This window comes from Phascolarctos cinereus, unplaced genomic scaffold (genome assembly GCF_003287225.1).
Source record: "Phascolarctos cinereus isolate Bilbo 61053 unplaced genomic scaffold, phaCin_HiC Scaffold_726;HRSCAF=1367, whole genome shotgun sequence".
Lineage (NCBI taxonomy): Eukaryota > Metazoa > Chordata > Mammalia > Diprotodontia > Phascolarctidae > Phascolarctos > Phascolarctos cinereus.
In genome coordinates, this window is record NW_027556098.1 from 420206030 (window position 1) to 420225000 (window position 18971).

At 60.8% G+C, this 18971-nt stretch overlaps 3 protein-coding genes across 4 annotated transcripts; all 3 read right to left on the reverse strand.

Moving 5' to 3' along the window:
* Positions 1 to 542: 542 nt before the first annotated feature.
* On the reverse strand, positions 543 to 5564 carry CYTH2 (cytohesin 2). The gene is made up of 12 exons (XM_021004036.2): positions 5403 to 5564; positions 4395 to 4542; positions 3893 to 3959; positions 3686 to 3804; positions 3511 to 3591; positions 3288 to 3400; positions 2890 to 3038; positions 2538 to 2649; positions 1781 to 1857; positions 1580 to 1651; positions 961 to 1115; positions 543 to 877 (listed from the first exon to the last, which is right to left on the reverse strand). Exons 1-12 carry the CDS (start codon positions 5419 to 5421, stop codon positions 790 to 792), a joined length of 1200 nt encoding a protein of 399 aa, XP_020859695.1. The 5' UTR covers positions 5422 to 5564; the 3' UTR covers positions 543 to 789.
* A 2003-nt stretch (positions 5565 to 7567) lies between these two features.
* On the reverse strand, positions 7568 to 11248 carry KCNJ14 (potassium inwardly rectifying channel subfamily J member 14). The gene is made up of 2 exons (XM_021004034.2): positions 10538 to 11248; positions 7568 to 9419 (listed from the first exon to the last, which is right to left on the reverse strand). Exons 1-2 carry the CDS (start codon positions 11246 to 11248, stop codon positions 8823 to 8825), a joined length of 1308 nt encoding a protein of 435 aa, XP_020859693.1. The 3' UTR covers positions 7568 to 8822.
* A 2225-nt stretch (positions 11249 to 13473) lies between these two features.
* GRWD1 (glutamate rich WD repeat containing 1) lies at positions 13474 to 17152 on the reverse strand. Of its 2 annotated transcripts, XM_078146002.1 has the most exons (8): positions 16960 to 17152; positions 16584 to 16701; positions 16202 to 16364; positions 15872 to 16085; positions 15596 to 15738; positions 15402 to 15506; positions 14995 to 15195; positions 13474 to 14115 (listed from the first exon to the last, which is right to left on the reverse strand). In XM_078146002.1, exons 1-8 carry the CDS (start codon positions 17120 to 17122, stop codon positions 13795 to 13797), a joined length of 1428 nt encoding a protein of 475 aa, XP_078002128.1. In that variant the 5' UTR covers positions 17123 to 17152; the 3' UTR covers positions 13474 to 13794. The 2 variants fall into 2 exon arrangements, with proteins under 2 accessions (XP_078002128.1, XP_020859724.1); XM_021004065.2 differs by lacking the exon at positions 15402 to 15506 and having other exon boundaries at positions 16960 to 17151.
* Positions 17153 to 18971: the final 1819 nt, after the last annotated feature.

Consider the following 18971-nt stretch of genomic DNA (forward strand, 5'->3'; position numbering starts at 1 on the left):
CTCCCCGGCTTCTGGGAATCCCTCTTCCTCTCTTGGTGGGTGGGTGGGTGGGAGCATCTGCATGGCCTTGTTGGCTTGTTGAAAAGGACTTTAGGGTTAGGTGAGGGGCTGCCTGTCTGGGCCCTCGAGGGTACCTGGCTGAAGGCACTGGGTCCCTGCATGAGTGGAAGCCATGGGCCAGGGACCCCTAGCTGACCTGGGAAGTTCCCCAACACACACCCATAAGCCACCTTCTCTTCCTCCTCAGAGAAGGGCACTGTGGCTGGGAGGCTGGCCCACCTTCACAAGGTGCCTCCTGCCCCCCAGGGCCCAGATCTGGGGCAGAGGCTCCTGGGAGGCAGAGGCTGGCCATGTGCTCAGGCGGGCCTGGACTGTTGCAGTGCCGGAGGGCACAGGTACAAGTGCGGCCAGTGCTGGGCCTGCTCCGGCCCTGCTGCTGGGTCACAAAGCTGGGCTCTCCTGCAGCCACCTCCCGCCCCCTCCCCATCACACTGTTGCAGGCTGGGTTCCAGCTTAGACAATAACAATAGTGACCATCGCCATATTAATAATAATAATAATAATAATGAATTAATTACAAATAAATGAAGAGAAACCACGAGTAGAAAATTCTCCTTTGCCCCAAGAGAGGGCGTTGGGGCACCCAGGGGTCCGGCCCCTCAGCCCCCAATAAATAAGTGGAAGGCAGGGCCAGGGGCCAGGGTGGGGGCAGTGGGGTTATTGCCTATGGGGAAGACCGGGGGTCAGCATGGGGATGGGCAGGAGAGCTGGGCCAGGCCCCTGCCCACATCAAGCCTGCTCCTGTTTCTTCTTCACGGAGATCCTCTTCTTTCGGGCCGCCAGCATCTCATAGAAGGGGTCCACGCTGACGGCAGCCCTGGGGAGGGGCAGGCGAAGGTCAGCAGGGCCCAGAGGGGCCTGTCCCGCCCCCCTCTGGCCCTCCCCACCAGGGACCCTCACTTGATGGATTTAATCCACTCATCCTTCTCCTCCTGTGTGGGGGCCGAGATGCGGTAGACCATGTGGTTGCCCTCCACCACACGCCCGTCAGCCTCCGTCTTACAGGCCTTGATGAGCTGCCCCTTGTTGTTTGGGATGTAGAGCTCAAAGCAGTTCTGGCGGGGGAGAGAGGGCTCAGGTGATCCCCGGGAGCAGAGGGGGGCGCCAGAGAGGTAGAGATGGGGGGGACCCAGAGGGGCACAGAGGGAGACACCCAGAGGGGCGGGAGGGCACCAGAGGGAGACACCCAGAGGGGTAGGGGGACCCAGAGGGAGATACCCAGAGGGGTGGGGGGACCCAGAGAGGCAGAGATGGGGGGGACCCAGAGGGGCACAGAGGGAGACACCCAGAGGGGCGGGTGGGCACCAGAGGGAGACACCCAGAGGGGTGGGGGAACCCAGAGGGAGACACCCAGAGGGGCGGGGGGGCGCCAGAGGGAGACACCCAGAGGGGTGGAGGGACCCAGAGAGGCAGAGATGGGGGGGACCCACAGGGGCACAGAGGGAGACACCCAGAGGGGTGGGGGGACCCAGAGGGGTGCAGACACAGACAGCAGGGAGGCTGAGAGGCGCACGCTCACCGGCTTTCGAGGATCCTCTACTTCCCGGATGCTCAGATTCTCCAAGGGGATGATCCCCCGGGGCTCCTTGTCCTGCGAGCCAGAGGAGTCTCAGCCCCAGGCAGCCGGGCCACCCAGACGACTTGGCCTCAGATGCCCCCTGCTTTCCCGGCCCCCAGCTGCCGGGTCCCCTGCGCCCCTCCCCCCAGTCGGCGCCCTCACCGTCGTGTACTCAAAGTAGTAGAGACAGTTGTCAGTGAGAATGAACCAGCGCCGTTTCCAGGTCTTCACCCGGCCCCCTGTAAGGGAAGGAGGGGGCGGGGGCGGGCTCAGCAGGGGGCCAGGCCAGGCCCGAGGATGGGGGCTGGAGGGGTCTGGACAGGCACAGGGACAGGCAAAGGGCAGAAGAGCAAAGCCCTGGAGGGAGGCAGTGACAGCGAGGAGAGGAAGGCGGGCAGTTGGCCCCAGATGGATCCGGCCTCCCGGCTCTGCCCTCTCTCTGGGACCCCGACGGCAACCCTCCCCCAAAGTCCCCAAGGCAGGGCCTGGCTGCCTCTCTGGCCACCACTGCCTGCCGTCCAGCCCGTCTCGCCCAGGGGCCGAGGGCAGGGGAGCGAGGAGCAGACAGGTACCTACCTCCTGGGGGAGAGGGCGGGAGAACGGGCAGGACCAGGCAGCGGAGGAGGAGGAGGCCAAGGTGCCAAGAGACACAGAGAGAAGCAAAGACCGAGAGACAGACAGCCATCAACACACACAAGGCGCAATGGGTGGGGATGGAAGAGCGCAGAAGGCCCGGGCCCAGGAGGGAGCGACACGGCGGGGAGGAGGGGGAGAGAGATGGAGAAAACGAGTTACGTCCAGACGAGGAGGGGGGGCTGTCCCAGACCCCAGGCCCCCTCCCCGGCCCTGGGCTCTGGCCACCTCTCCCTTCTGCCTCCCCCCGAGGGCCGGCCCCCACCCCGGGGCGGCGGCGGCGTACCCAGCTTGAGGAGCCAGCCCTCTCGGTCAGGGTTGAAGAAGGTGTGCGTCAGGTCATTGCCGTCGTCCTCGGGGATCTTAAATGGCTCGTTGCGAATGCTGTCATACAAGTTCTGAAAGGGGAAGGGGGAGAGTGCACGAGGGCCCCCAGCTGAGAGACTGCCGATAATGTGGGGGGGAACCAGAGAGGGAGAGGGGCAGCCCGGAGGGGCGGAGAGACGGGACCTGGAGAGGTGGAGAGGGGGGCCCCGAGGGGGAGGGACCAGAGGACTGAGGCCATGGGCCACGGGCCATGGTGGGAAGGGACGCCGGGCAGCCCACGGCCAGGGGTTCGGGCGAGGGGGTGGGCTCACCCTGAGCAGCTCCTCGGGCAAGTCCCCGCCGTCGTTGATGCCGCGGTTCATGGTGATGAACCTCTCGACGCCCGGCTTGTCGCGCACGTTGGGGTTGTGCAGGCTGGTGTTGAGCATGATCACGGCGAACGAGAGGACGTAGCAGGTGTCTGCACTCGGGGAGGGGCACAGGGAGAGGGGGACGGGGAGCTCACCACCTTCCTCTCTGGGAATTGTAGGACAGCAAGGAAGCGCCTAAATCTGCCTCCCTGAAGCCGGACCCCACGGCCTGCTCCTGTCCAGCCCCACCCGTGCCCCCACCGGCCCCGGCCCATCCCACATCTGCCTTGCGCCCCCACTGCGTGCTGGCACGGTGTGTGTGCTTCAGTAATGTTCTGACTGCCCCGGGCCAGGCCCACCTGTGGACTGGAAGACCCCTGGGTTACACAGGCAGTAGCGCTGGGCGAAAGCCTCCATCATGCGGTCGATCTTCTGGGCTTCCCCGGGAAGGCGGAAGCTCCACAGGAACTGTCTGAGGTGGAGGAAGGCAGTGAGGGGGACAGGCAGTGGGGAGAGGGTCCCCCTGCCCCCCAGTCACAAGGCGGGGGTGGACACGACACCCGTCCGGGGGCCCTCGGTCACCTCAGTGCCTGCACCAGGTTAAGGTCAGTGAACTCGTGCAGGTCCACGAAGGCGTGGAGGACAGCCAGGTTCAGCTCCTCCCTGGGGGAGACACAGAGGATGCCGTGAGCGAGTGCTGGGGGGAACCCTGCCCCGCCTGCACCTGGCGCCCACTCCGCCGGCTCTGGGCCCATACCGCTCCCCCAGGTAGTCGCCGATGGCTGTCTTGTTGAGGCCTTCGCCCTTGTACAGGAAGCGGGAGATCTCCTCAGGCGTGTTCTGCAGCAGCTCATTTTCCACCAGGAATTGGATTCCCTGGGAAGGCATTGGGAGAGAGGCGGGAGTGAGGAGGGGTCCCATGGCCCCCCCAGGCCTCCCAGAGCCCTGCCCCCAGCCCCAGCACCTTCTTGGGGTCCATGTTGAACTTCTTCCTCCCCATGGCCATCTTGCGGTTCCTCTGCAGGGTCTTACTGCAAGGGTGAGAAGGGGAGCCATGAGCAGCCGGGGCGCCGCCCACCTGGGGCTCGGGTCCTGGGGTTCCTGGCTGGGCTCTGGGGCTCCCCACTGGGGCTAGGGTCCTGGGGCTCCCAGCTGGGGCTGGGGTTCCCGGCTGAGGTCCTGCGGCTCCCCGCTGGGGCTGGTTATGAGCCCTTCTCTGCCACTGAAGGGTGGCACAATGCAGACTGTTCCCTAGCTAAACCAATAAGCATTTATTAAGTACTGACTACATGCCCTGCACTATGCTAAGTTCAGGAGACACAAAGGAGGGTGAAGGGCAGGGCCTGCTCTCAGGGAGCTTACAGTCCAAAGGAGGAGAGGAGACCAGACCACTATGGACAGAGGGGATGCAGGCGGCTGCAGACGGAGCTGAGCAGGCACCCTGGACCGGGGGAGCTGCTGCCCACCTGCCCTCGTTGGCCTCCAGCCCCTCGACCTCGCTCATGGCCTCGCTCAGCTCATCACGCAGTCGCTGGATCTCCACCAGCAGCTCCTGCTTGCGTCTCCGGATGCTCTCCAGCTCCAGACGCTCCTCGGGGGTCAGGTCTGGGGGAACTGGGGGGTACACGTGGACTGAGGGCTGGCCGCAGGGGCGGGATGCACGCGCGTGTGGTGTGCATGCGTGTGCTGCATACTGTGGCACGTGATGGATGCTGCATGCGATGCACATGTGTAATCACACATGTATGGCACACAACACATGTATGCGTGTGATTACTTGTGAGTGGTGTGTGATTACATGTGTATTGTGTGATCACAGGTATCCAGCACACTACATTTGTGTGCATGTGTGAGATTGTGTGTGATGACGGTGTGATCATATGTTTATGTTGTATGCATGTGGGTGATTGCATGCGTGCAACACATATGCATGTGTATATGTCATCACATACATACGGCATGCTGCATTTGTGTGCATGTGTAATTACATGTAATGTGGTTGGTGTTTGTGTGTGCGTGTGTGCATGTGTGCTGGGCTCCTGGGTGATTCGGGTCCCTGGACACTTGAGTGCCTAAGGTCTGGGGAAAGGTATGCAAAGGTCTCCCGGGGAAACTGAGGCACAGAGTGCAGATAACACTAAAATTAAGTTTGGGAACGGGGTAGGGGGAGAGAGGGCATGGCCTTTTTCCCCTCATCTCCACTAAGTTGCTGCCCCAAATTCCGCCCTAGCCTTCATTCTTTCCTGGGGTGATTCTCCCTTCCAAGAAAAATGGTCTCTCCCGATCCAAGGGAGCCCCCCCATGTACGCTTGGGATAGTACATCCCAAAGGCAGGAAATGGACTCGCCCAGGGAATGGTTTCGACCACGCCCCCCTGCGCCGGCCGGAAATGGTATCGTCCTGAACAATGGAATGGAACGTCCCGTCCCCTCCCAGCCCCCCAGCCCCCAGAGCTCGCTCCGCGCTCGCCTCACCATAGACTCCGTCTTCCATGGTGGCCAGGGCGGCCCGGGGCGGGCCCGTAGCGTGGCTCGGGCCGCCGGTTCTTCGCTGGTCCTTGGGGCTACGCTCAGCCCCTTCGGCCGCTCCCGGGGCCGCCGCCGCCACCGCCTCCGCTCTCGCGTGGGGCCGCCCCCCGGCCAATGGAAACCTGAGCTTGGCTTCCGTGGACCCAATGGGCGTTGAGGGGCGGGTTGCCTGGGCCAATGAAGCCGGGCGGAGGCGGGGCGTGAGGCGGCCGCGTTGCCTCGGTGGACAAGGGGAGGGTGGCGGAGCGAGCCAATGGAACTCGATGGAAGGCGCTCAGGGCCCCGCCCTCCACGCTGGACCCAATGAAAGTTGGGGACCCGCTCAGCGGGGCGGTGCGCACAGAACCGGGAGTATCAGATCCCGAAAAAGTGACAGGGAGCAGACAAGCTAAGGCCTTAGCTTGAGACGGGCAAGGGTGTCTGCGCCTGCGTGAGGCCGAGCGACAAATGGGAGGGGGCGTAGCCTCTCTCTAAGCCCGAGCGTTGCTAGGGGGTAGGCCCGTTGCTAAGGGGTGGCAACAGAGCTCAGGCCCAGAAAGGGGAAAAAAAAGTTCCGTTGCTTAGCGACAGCTGAAGGCTGTGTTGGAGGGCGGTGTTTCTGCGGGAACCGTCCCTGCCCTCTGGCCCTTTCCCTTCTCCCATGGACTCCTGCCCTGTCCTCTGGCTCCTCTCCTTTCCCTCTAACTTCTCTCCATTTCCTCAGATCCTTTTCTCTCATCCTCCTCCCCTCTGCTCAGACTCTTCCCCTCAGACTCCCATCCTCACTCTGGCTCCTCCCCTTCCCCCGCCCCCTTCTCGCCATCAACATGGACTCCTCCCTCTTTCCCTTTGACTCCTCCCCCATCTCTTTTGACTCCTCCCCTCTCCCTTGACTCCTCCCTGTCCATCCAGACTGCTCCTCCCCCTGGAGGTGCCCCTTCCCCTCTCCTCCTGCCTCCTCTCTGGCTCCCGTCCTTTCCCACATCATCCCTAGCATGGATTGAGCTTCTAACTTGCCACTTCCTGCCTGGGAAACCTTGAGCAAATCACCTTCGGGTCTGTTTCCCCATCTCTGAAATGAGGGAGTTGGCCCAGATGATCTCTGACCCCTTGCAGATCTAACTCTGCCCTTGGGCGCCCCTCTTCTTCACAGGCCCCACCCCCTAGTGGGAGGGAACCTTTGACCTCCAATCCAGTCCCCTTGTTTTACTGATGAGAAAACTGAGGCCCAGAGAGGTTGTGACTGGAACTCAGGTCCTCTGAGTGCACAGTTAGGGCTCTTTTCTCTGTAAGGAAATAAAGGAGGTGATGACCCTGCTGTGGCCCCCCCTCCTGACCCCCAGGGGGCAAGCCTGAAAGGCCCGTGGTGCTTCAAAACCAGCTTCCCCAAGGGATTAGCCATGGAAACTGTTCCTGCCTCTTAATCCCCTCCCTGTCCCTGTTCTGACCTTCAGGAAGTCTGAAGCTCCCATCCCCGTCCTGGTCCCCAAAAAGGGGTCCTAGCTCTTCTTCCATGCCCTTCTCCCTCAGGCCACCTCCTGATCCCACTTGGGCATCTTCAGCCCCCTCCCCAGCCTCTAGGCCCTAGGTCTCACCTTCCCTCCCCCTACAATCCTGCAGCTGCCTGGCTAATTAATACCATCCGGTCCTTATCAGGGTTACTGATGGATAAAGGCCACAGGCAGGGGGTGGGGTGAAGGGGGAGGACAGGACATCAGGGCATGAAAGAGACCTTAGGAGGCTGGGAAGAGGGTGATGGGGCCTCTGGAGGATGAGGGAAGGAAGATTAGGTCCTCTGGGCAAAAAGAGCCATGAGGTCTCTGGGGTATGGTGGGATATGGGAGAGCCCCTGGTAGAGGACAGGCTTGGGTCCTTGGGAGGGAGCCCAAAAACCTGGGGAAAGGTGAGGAGGGAAGGACAGAGCCCAGCATCTGGGGCTGGAGGGCCCAGTGGGGCTCCTGGGTGGCTTCCTCCCTCTCCCGGGGCTCGAGCCCTCACTGCAGGCTGGCACCTCTCCCGTGGCACGCTCATGGAAATGAGGCACTGGGCCAAGGGCCAGGACTGAGGAACAGCAGCCACCCCCTGCCCCTCCCACCCAGGCACATGAACACACACAGATGGCTTCACAACTCTTTATTCTGGGGGCAAGGGCAAGCCGGTTCCCTCCACCCCCAGGCAATGATGGAAAGGACCCCAGGGTCCTTGAGTGTCCTCCACACTTGCCCCAGAGCTGAGGCAGGGGCAAGGCAGGGCAGCCCAGCCCAGGGCCTGGGCCCTTTGCCACAGCTCAGTCTAGGGTGACTCATGCTGCAGCCTTTCCAGTGTCCAGAGGCCACGCAGGTCCTAACAGAAACACCACCTGCTTTGCTCTAGGGCCTTCCAGAAAAGTCCCAGTGAGCCCTGGAAGGCCAGCCAGCCTGCCTGCGATGCCACCTCCCAGGGCACAGAGGTCATAGGCTCCCCAGCTGGCAAAGCTCAAGGGGAATACATTCCAACCCCCTTTGGTTAACAGGAGAAAACAGAGGGGAAAGGGGCTGGCCCACGTCACTTGGGCACAGGGAGCCAAGCCAGGATTCCAGCCTGGGGCATCTGCCTCCAAAGCTCATTTCCCCTGCCTGCCCAGAGTGACCTCCCTCCTGAGGCCAAGGCCACTCTTTCCCCCCCCCCCCTTCTGCAGCAAAACCAGGAAAAATTAGGGAGAATACAGATATACAGATATATGTAGATAGGTATATATGCACAGCATTCTGGAGAAAGTCATTGGCTAGTTGGTGGCCCCGTGCATCCAGGATGCTTCCTGCTCAGCCTAGAGGCCAAGCTAGGCTCTTTACGGCCCCATGGGCCCAGGGCCCTCCATGGCTTGTCCTGTCTGCAAACCCAGTCTGAACCAATGGGCTTCCTGGGTCCCATTGTCTTCTTGAGGGTGGGGGTGGGGGTCTAGAACAACCCTGGCCACTCCCTGCCTCTTGGACTCCTGGCGGCAGGATTGATCCCAGAAGGAAGGGGCTTGGGAGGAAAAAAAGTGCTGAGGGTAACAATAGGGCAGAAGGGAGGGGGGGGTCCTCATTCCCCCTCCTTGGGAAAGTGGTGAGGAGGAGCTACTGATTGAAATCATCCAGAAGGTTCCACCCACAAAGCCACCTCCCCCATTCCTAAAGTCCAGGGTCTGGGAAGCATGCACTGCTACCCCATCCATCCTAGCCTATGCCCCAGGGAAGGGGCTCTAGGCCTGTAGGGAAGTCCCTGGGCCTAGAATCCAGCTCCTCCCTGACCTAGGACTACAACTCCCACATCCCCGGGGAAGGGGGGGGTGACACAGTGGGCCCCTGAGACAGCCAAGGTCCTAGACACTGGGAATTGCAGTCTCCCAGCTCTGTCAGTCTTCCTTCAGGGGGGTGGGGTCAATTCAGGAGATGGGGGTGGGGTGGAGGCCTTGGAGCTGACCTCCACCTGGGCTTCACCCCTCTCCTCCTCCACCTCGTCCTCTTCCTGGCAGCAGCTGAGGGCCACCTCATTTTCATAGCAGAAGGCAGCCAGGGTACCGGGCAGGCCCCCTTTGGGCCCAGGGCTGTCACTGTCCCCCAGGGCCTGTCGCTCTTCTAGCTCCCGGGCACTGCAGATGGGGGTCCCAGGCACCTCGTAGGTTCGGTGAAAGTGACGGTAGTCCACTTCGTAGTGGGCCCCTCTCTGGAAGAGCACAGGCTCGAAGCGGTGGCCCCACAGAAGCTCCCCTGGCAGATAGGAGGAGCGGCATTGGGTGGTCATGGCTGTGGCCTCCACCATGCCCTCCAGGATGACCACCAGCTCAAAGTCTGCCCTGGCCAGCTCAGCTCGGCCCATCTCGTACAGAGGGCTGGAAGCGTCGATCTCATGGACGATGGTGATGGGCGACACCAGGAAAATGCGGTCTGTACCCCCGTCAAACCCCACGTCCACATCCTGGTGATCGAGGGGAATGTACTCGCCTTCTGGGGTAACGCGAGGCTGGGAGAGGCACAGTACAGGCGGAGACAAGGCAGTGAGGCAGGAGCGAGATCACGGAAGCAGGGACACAGACACAGAGGAGATAAAAGGAGACGGAAGAAAAGGTGACATGGGGATGGAAAGAGTGACCAAGCAGAATCAGGCCAGTCCCAAAGCAAAAGAGGAGCAGAGGGGAAGCAGCCCACACCAAGAGCCACACAACGATGCAAAGACCCGAGCCAGGGGTGGGACACAGAGATGGAGAGAGGGAGAGAAATGATCTTCACAAGTCAGAAGGAGACCCAGACACCTGGCCCCTAGGGACTATGGGCAGGTGTCCTCCCTCAGACCCCACACAAGGTCTCTGGCCCCCCTCCCACAATTCCTGTTGGCCAGTGTTGAACCACTGCCCCTAGGGTGGCTGCAGCAACCTGTGGCCGTGGCAAAGTAGGGTCAGAGCTGGCCAAGGCCGTCCACAGGATGGGAATTTACAATGAGCGACTACACCACCTGGATCTGAGCCCTTCCTTGCAACCGGAATCTGGAAGGAATGACTATACCACCCAGGGCCGAGCCCCTCTATGGGATGGAAATTTTAAAGGCACTACTATACTTCACCACACAGGGCTCTCTGAGGGTCAGTCTCCACCCAGGGGGGCCCAGCTGGCCTTGACTGAGTCTGAGGAAACCACAGTTCCTATGAGCTCTTGGGTCTCAACCAAACCAGGGAAGAGAAACCCTTCCCCTCTCCTGAACCCCTGGGGCACTCCTCTCCACCAGACTGGGGGAGGTCAAGGCTTCTTCGTGCTGGAGGCTGCTGTCCACAGACTACAGGGGGATTGCCCTCCCTGACCCAGAGGGTACTGGGGGCTGAGGTCCTTAGATACTCAACCACCCAGAAGCTCCTGGGTTTCCAGCCCCAACTCAAGGGCCAATGGGATGGGGAGAGCCCCAAACCCACGGGTCGCTGGGAATTGTGGCTTCCTAGTTTCCCTGGACAGGAAGACAGCAGTTCCCACAAATTATTGGTGCTCCATGCAAAGGTCCAGGGGAGTCACTGCCCCATATCTCCTGGGCCCTTCCGAGGCAGTGCCAGTCCCACCCACAGCAAGGGCCCTATCTGGCTCCCCAGGGCTCACCTGAAGCAGCTGGGCTCGGACATGCGCCTCCACCAGGTGGCTCCGCCGCAGGTTCCCCACCCTCCACATGAGGCAGAGGCGGTGGTCGCGCAGGGCCACCACCGCATTTTCACTGAATACTAGCGTCTCATTACGCTTCTTGGGTTTGGCGATCTTGGCCATGATGGCCCCCACCACAAAGGCGTCCAACACGCAGCCTGCTATGCACTGCAGGACCACGGCCACCACTGCGGCCGGGCACTCCTCCGTCACGCTGCGCACCCCATAGCCGATAGACGTCTGGGTCTCCAGGGCGAAGAGGAAGGCGGCCAGGAAGCTGCCCACTTGCGAGAAGCAGGGCGCAGGCGGCGGGGGCGCAGCCAGGTCCCCATGCAGGGAAGCGATGAGCCAGAAGGCCAGGCCGAAGAGCAGCCAGGAGGCCACGAAGGAGCAGGAGAAGAACAGACACATCCATCGCCAGCGGACGTCCACACAGGTGGTGAACAGGTCGCTGAGGTAGCGCGCCCCGTGCTCCCCCAGGTGGACGAAGCGAACGTTGCAGTGGCCGTCCTTCTTGACAAAGCGGCCCCTGCGCCGGGGGCCCAGGCCCACTTCGGCGCCCGCGGGGGAGCGCCCATTGCGGCAGGCTGCCAAGCCGCCTCCCTCACCCTGGTCCTCCTCTGCAGACGAGGGGACGCCACTCAGGCGCCGCAGGACGCGGGACACCCCCATGGGGGCTAGCAGGTGGTAGGGCACCTGCAGAAGAAGAAGGGGGACTCCGGCCAATGCTCTCCTCTGAACAAGGTGGATGAAGAGCACGGTCTCCCGCCCCCATGACCCCAAGGGCTCTCACAGGCTAGCCTTGGGAAGGGGCGCTTGGGGCTCTGCCCCTGGACAATGGAGGGCTGAGACAGGAAGCCCTGGCTCCTGGGGCTGGTCCATCTTGCCCTCCCTGCCTCCCACGTGGCCCCAGAGCAGCTCTAGGCCTTGCCCCTTGACCCACCTCTGCCCAGCACAGGAGCAGCTTATGTTTCCATATTCAGCCGAGACTCAGCTTAGGGGGATGACAATTTCATGTCAAAGTCAATATCTAATCTGGGGACAGGTAGCCCTCCCCCTCCCCCCTGCAAGGCAGAGATGGTCAGAGACTGGCTCTCAGAGACAGAGATGCAAAGAGAGACACCAAGGGGCCCACAGATGCAGGGAGAGAGACGGCAAGGTGCCCAGAAATGACAGGGAGAGATGGTCAGACTCTCTCAGAGACAGAGATGCCAAGGGATAGAAAGGAGACCAGAGATGATGAAGAGATGCAGAGAGACAGCAAGGGGCCCAAAGATGACAGGGGGAGAGGGGTCAGAGAGACAGCAAAGGGCCCAGATGATAAGGAAAGATGGTCAGAGACAGCAAGGGGGCCAGCAATGATGGGAAAAGATGGCCAGAGACTGGATCTTAACAGAGTTAGAGATGCAGAGAGCCAGCAACGGGCCCAGAGATGACAGAGAGGTGCAGAGACGGACAGCAGGGTGCTCAGAGATGACAGGGGGAGAGGGTCAGAGAGACAGCAAAGGAACCAGCAAGGACAGGGAGGAATGGTCAGATTGCTTCTGAGACAGAGATGCAGAGAGACAACAAGGGGCCCAGAGATGATGGAGAGATGCAGAGAGACAGCAAGGGGCCCACAGATGTCAGGGAGAGATGCAGAGGCAACAGGAGGGCCAGTGCCAACAGGGAGATGGTCAGAGACTGGCTCCTACGGCTTGAAACCCAGTGAATGGAGTAGAGACAAGAACGGCCTCTTGAAGCAGACAGAAACATTGAGAGCCAGTGTGGCTGCCCACCTCTGAGGTGGGCAGAGCTGTCAAACTGGGCCATCTCCCCCGCAACAGCAGACAGAGTAGCCTAAACGGGCCGGGTAGAGGCAAACAGGTGGGCAGAAAGGGAGAGGAAGATGGGCAGAGCCAAGGATGACAGAGTGATGGGCTGTGGGGTCAAAGAGCCTCCTCCCTGCCCCCTCACGGCCTTGAGTCCCCCTTACCTGCTGGGGCCAGCGGCCCCCATCCCGCTCAGCAGGATCTTCTGTGTGTCCCGTGTGAAGGACCCAGCTCCCTTGAGGGAGAACGTCTGTGTGTCAGGGAGGGGACAGGAGGGGGCGGGGAGTGTCCAGGCACCAGCCCTCGGTGGCTCTCAGGCAGGGATCAGAGCAGCCTTAGGAGGATGGGGTTGGGGGGGGGAAGAAGGCGGGGCCAGCTCAGGGAGCCGCAGAGGGGGAGCCAGGACAGGGGGAGGGGAGTCTGGAGCTGGCCCTCTGCCCAGTCTCCTGAGAAAGTTGGAAGGGACAGAAATGAGACCAAGGAGGCAAGAAAAAGACGGGGTCAAAGAAGTGGGGGTAACGGAGAGCAATGCCCTGAGATGGGGAAGAAGAGAGATGACAGATACCCAAACAGGTTAGAGCCAGCAAAGAGAGACTTGGAAACAGAACACTGTGACCTCTGGAGACAGAAAGAGGGAGAGAGACAGAGGAAGAGGGGAGAGACAGAGAGTGAGGAAGGGGAAAGAGAAAGAGGAAGGAGGGAGAGAGACAGAGGAAGGGGGAGAGAAAGAGAGAGAAGGGGGAGAGAAAGAGAGAGATACAGAGGAAGGGGGAAGAGAGACAGAGGAAGGGAGAGAGAGAAGGAGAAGGGGGGAGAGAAAGAGGAAGAGGGGAGAGAGAGAGGAAGGGGAAGGGAGGAAAGAAGGGAGAGAGATGGAAAGAACTGGGGGGAGAGGAAGAGGAACAAAAAGAGGGTAGACCAGAAACAAGGATGAAAAAGCAGACAGCCGGAAAGAGGGGACAGAGAGGGTGAGGGACAAAAATGGAGAACAAGGGAGAGCAGAGGGAGAAAAGGAAAAAGTGGCACCAGAGACGGAGGGAGGGAGCAGCAGGTGAGAGGCCGGCCAGAATAACCTCACACTGTGGCTTTGTTTTCGTGGCTTTTATTGATCACATACATGCCCATCTCCAGTGATGTCGGCCCTCCTTCCCTCCCTCCTCTCAAGTCTTTGGCAAGACAAGACCCATCCAAGCGCACTGGAGTTGGGAGGGAACCAGCCTATCCCTGAAAGCAGGTGGGCCAAATCACACCCTAGCGTGGGGGGCCAGGCCAAGCCACCTCCCATCTCTGAAGGCAAATGTGTCCAAGGGCACAGGCCCCTCTGTGGCCAAGCAGGGCACCCCAGGCTATGGCTGAGGGGCGGGGGAAGGGACCAAGGCGGCTCGGATGCCTCCCCAGGTGCAGGCCTCAGACGCTGATGGTGCGGAAGACCGTGAAGCCAGACAAGGCCGTGCTGATGAGCACGCCTGGGCACTGGGGGTGCCAGTGCAGCTCCTTGATGTCCGTCTCCCCTTGGTGCACGAACAGCAGCTGCTGGGGGAGCTCTGCCACCAGGGGATCCCCGTCCTCTGTGATGCCCATCTCAGGGTCCCTCTCCACCGCCAGATCCCACTGGGTCAGCTGGTCATCTGCCCCCGCTGCCGCGAAGACCCCGCCATCCTGGGGGTGCCACTCCACGGAGGTCACGGGGGCCACATGCTGCTTGAAGGTGGCCACTGGGGAGCCGCTCTACAGGACAAGGTAGGGTGTGAGCCACATAGGGTTTGGAGGAAGCCCAGCCCCAGAGCTTGGGAGCCCTCGGGAAAGCTGTCACACCCCCTGCCTCAGTTTGCCGCTCTGTACAAAGAAGGGACTGGACTGGAGAATCTCTGGGGCACTCCAAGACACTGTGGCTCTCTACCGGGCTGTCAAAGGCTCCTTCTTTGGGCTGAAGCTTCTCAGCAATAAAATGAGGAAGTGGAATCTGATCCCTGAACCCCCAGGTTTAAGAATCTATGGAGGGGCAGCCAGGTGGCACAGTGGATAGAGCACCGGCCTTGGAGTCAGGAGGACCTGAGTTCAAATCCGGCCTTAGACGCTTGACACTTACTAGCTGTGTGACCCTGGGTTAACTCAGTTAACCCCACTGCCTAGCCAAAAAAAAAAAAAAAAGAGTCTATGGAGCCCACACAGGAAAAGAGCCAATGGCAACTCCCAAGTCTCGGTCCTGAGGTCAACCAAGCACCAGGAGGCTGCTGGGGACTGAGTCCCAGAGCAGTGGGAGTGACTTTTTCAAGGTCACAAACTGAAATGGTCCCTGCACCTCAGAAATCTGCGACAGCAGCAGACTGTCTCACACGCACACACATACACGTGCATGCACGCATTGCATACACATTGCCAAGCTCATGTGATCTATGCACACACAGTATACGTTGTACACGTGCATAAGAATCAGACTGAGAGACAGAAGGCCCTCACCTGACATCTAGCCTAAGGAACGCCCACTACGCCCCTGCCACGTCCTCCAGCCTGTGCTTATAGGCCTTCCCTACCCAATGACCTCCAGGCGGTTGCTCTACGTCGGGGCAGCTCCTGGATCGGCCTGGGGTGGGGGTAGGAGCTCACCGTGAACTGCCTGAGATCCCAGACTTTGAGGGCACCATCGTCACCTCCGCTGAGCAGGAAGGATGTCTCCCGACGGCTCCAGCTGATGACATTGACATCTGCGTCATGGGCAGAGGGGGCCGTGAGCATGCAGGCCCGGCTTGGCGCCGCCCGGATGTCCCATATTCGGATGGAGGCATCGGCTGAGCACGATGCAAACACCTGAGAGCAGTGGGGAGACCGTCATGGGTGCAGGTATCCACGCCCACAAGGGGACGTCTACAGGCCCAACGCTCTATCCACAACGCCACGAGGAGGTGCCACAGGGTTCAGAGCCCAGGCCTGGAGTCAGCAAGGCCTAAGCTCAAATCCAGCCTCAGACTCCTCCTAGCTTGCAACCCTGGGCAACTCAATTCATGTCTGCTTGCCTCAGCGTCCTCAGTTGTAAAACGGGGATGGTAGCAGCATCTGCCTCCCGGGATTGTCGCGAAGCTCAAATGAGATACGATTTGTAAGGTGCAGGCACGCAGTACCTGGCACGCAGCAGGCACATGATAAGTGCTTGACCCCCGCCTCCCCATCTGTGGCCAGCCACCCAGAGAGCCCTGCCCGGCGACCTCACCGTGTCCTCAGTGGGCGACCACTGCAGATCCTCCACAGAGCGGGAATGAGCGGCAAATGGCCGCTGGTCCACATGCCAAGAGCCGCCATCGGTAGGTGTCCAGAGGTGAATGTTTCTTTGACAGTCACCAGTCAGCAGGCGACCTGTGTTCCAGACAGACTGTCCTATACTACCCACTGCTTGGGAAAAAGACTCTTCTTGGCAGTTTTCACCACTCTACCCTCCGTCACTGTTTACACCTCTCTCCAAGCCCTCCCTGCCTACTCAGGGCCTCACCGGGCACCCGGGGGGACCAGTCCAGGGCAAAGCCCTCAGCCATGTGGCCAGCAAAGGCAAACAGGGGCCGGGTCTGTGCCTGCTCGTCCCTCAAGAATGCTGCCAGGACCTGGGGGTCATCCACTGCTTCCAGGGGCCTACGCAGGGAAAACACCTCCACCTGGCCTTTCTCAGACCATACCCCTGCCACAGGGGTCTCCCCGAGCCACGCAACCTGAGGGAGAGGGAAGGGAAGGGTAAGAGAAAGATGAGGCGCCTGGCCATTCTCAGCAGCCGCCCCAGCTGGGAAAACCTGGCCTCCTGACGAAGCCAGTCCAAAACGTCAGCTACCCGGACACGGTTCATGGCTCCGTAGTGAGGGACCATGGCCAGCTCCAGCTGGGGCTTCTTCTCCTCCTCGTCTTCATTTTCCTCCTCGCTTTCACTCTCACTGTCCTCAGACACCTCACTTTTCTGGGTCCCGTGGAGATTATGCATTCGCATCACCATCAGCCTGGAGAGAGGAGGCAGGATTCAGAGCTGGGGGGTCAGTCTGGGCAGGAGGAGAAGAGAGCTGGGAGAGGATGGTGAGATGAAGGGGCTCCGAGACCCCAGCCAGCCCCAAGGACCTCAGGCTCTTACAGAGCCTGGGGGGTGGGAAGGGTCAAGAGAAGTCTGCCTAAAAGCAAGACTCCCCAAGAGGATGGTGGAGGGCCCAGGGCTCCCAACACACCTGTTGCTCTGAGCACTGGGGGCCTGGGTCCCGGCACACAGGTACAGGCACAGGGGAAAGTCGCTGCGGGCATCCCCAAGCTGGTCTCGGACAATGTCGAAGCTGAGGCATGGCGAGCCTGCCGGGGGGGGGGGGGAGTGTCCCAAGGAGCCCCCCGGCCCCTCCCCCCATCCACCCCGGCCCTTTCCCCTGCCCCCCAGCCCCTCCCCTCCCCTCCCCCCCGTCATCCACCTCGGCCCCTCCCCCCACCTCATCCACCCGCCACGCTCCTCCTCCCCCCCTCCCCCAACTTACTAGGGTCCCCTCCCCCCGGATCTCTCCCTCATCTCCACTCTTCCCTTCTTTCTGGGGCCCGCCCCCGGCCCCCTTCCCGCACCGGTCTGCGCGCGGTGGTACAGCACGTAGGCTTCCTGGTCTCGCACCAGCTCCTCGTCCTCCTGCAGCGGCGGGCCGCGGCCCGGGAGGTAGACGCGCGGCGGGCTGCTCGGGGTCTTGGCCTTGGCTCTACACGTGCGCCCGGAACTCTTGCGCGCCGCCATCTTGGAGTCTGCGCGCAGCGGCCCGGGCTCCGCCCCCTCCGCCCGTCACCATGGCGACGGCCCCTTCCGGTGAGGCTCCGGGGATTGGCTGGATCGCGCGCGGCATGCCGGGAGTCGTAGTTCTGAATGGGAAGGGGCCAGTCCGCCCCCTTGAGTATGGGCAGAAAGCCTCGGGGCTTCCCCAGGGGAGGGCGGGCCTGGCGCCCTCTCCTGGCTTTCATCTTTCCTGGGCATCCCGACTAGCGCCTCCACTTTCTCCTCTCACGCACGCCCTTCTATCTGACCTCAGACCCCATCATTCCACCCATTCCTCTCTCCTTGTCCTCCAGGGCCTCCCTGTGGATGCCGTCTTCTCTCTGGGTTTTTCAGGACCCTCTCCCGTTCTCCTCCTCTCTCCTCTGCCTTTTTGCTGCATCCTCCTCCAGACCATGCCCTCTCACCAAAGGTGGCCTTCAGGGCTCTGTCCTACCTCATGTGGGGATCTCCTCAGCTCCTATGGAGTTGCTGTGGTGGTGGTGCTCTGTCCTTCATTCCTGGACTGTGACATCAGGAAGGTGATGCCACGACTCGCATTGAATTGGATGTAAGTGGGGCAGGGCTGTGCAAAGGCACCAGCCTCACTTTCTCCTCTGGAGCCATCAGGGTCCAGTGGCCAGATACAGAGCAGGACGACTGGAGATAGCCTGGGGCGCAGTGGGGGCTCTCATGGTTTAAGGCCCATCTCTATGTTGAGGATTCTCAAATCTGCCTCTCCTGCCCCAATTCCTCTGCTGACCTCCCGCCTCACATCCCCAACTGCCTTTCATACATTTCCAACTAGATATGACCAGTAGACATCTTAAACTTAATATGTCCAGAACAGAACTCATTATCTCCCCCCCCCCAAGCCTCCTCCATCTGATGTTCCCTGTTACTGTAGAGGGTAAGTCCTCCCTGGACTCCTCACTCTCTCTCATCCCCCACATCCAATATGGTGCCAAGGCCTGCCCATTTCACCTCTGCAGCATCTCTGGAATACGCCCCACCTCTCCTCTGATGCTGCCCTTCCCTCTGGCGCAGGCTGTCACACACCTCATGCCTGGACTGATGGCAAGAGCTTGGGCGGTTGGGGGGACGTCCTCTCCCACTCCAGTCATTCTCAGACACTCAGAGGCCAAAGTGATTTGCCTGAGTCTGACCACATCATCCCCGCCCCCACCTCCAGTGGTTCCCTATGACCTTCAGGTTGCCAAAGTCCTCTGCTCGGCATTCTGAGCCCTTCATCACCCACTTCTGACTTACCTTTGCCTTTTCTTGTGCCCTATAACCCAGCCAAACTGCCCTGGCTGCTCCTGTCCCATGTGCTATCTCCTGGAGCCCCTGGCTTTCCTCACTCAGACGTCCCATTCCACAGGAGGCCTTTCCTCATCCCACCCACCCAGATGGCTGTGGACTTCTGGTGCATTGCTATTTCTGAGCCTGTTGTCTCCTGGCACAGGGGCAAGGTGTTTGACCTCAGGCACATGGAGCCTTGTCCACGCGCCCAGCCCCAAAGCCACGCCATCGATGTCCACGGATTGACTGACTCGCCTCTACTCCGGGCTCTCTCCCTCCTTTCTCCCTGTGTTTTGCTGGCTCTGAATTTCTGGGTCATTCTGGGACTGATTCCTGTGCTGGTCTCATCTGGGGGGTGTGTGTGTGTGTGTGTGTGTGTGTGTGTGTGTCCCTCCCTCTGTCCCCCTTTCTCTCTCTATCCCTCTCTCTGTCTGTCCTTTCTTCCTCCCTGTCTCTCTCTGTATGTCTGTTCTTTTCTTTCTCTCTTCCTGTTTCTCTCTGCACTTTCTCCATCTCTCTTCCTCTATCTCTCCCT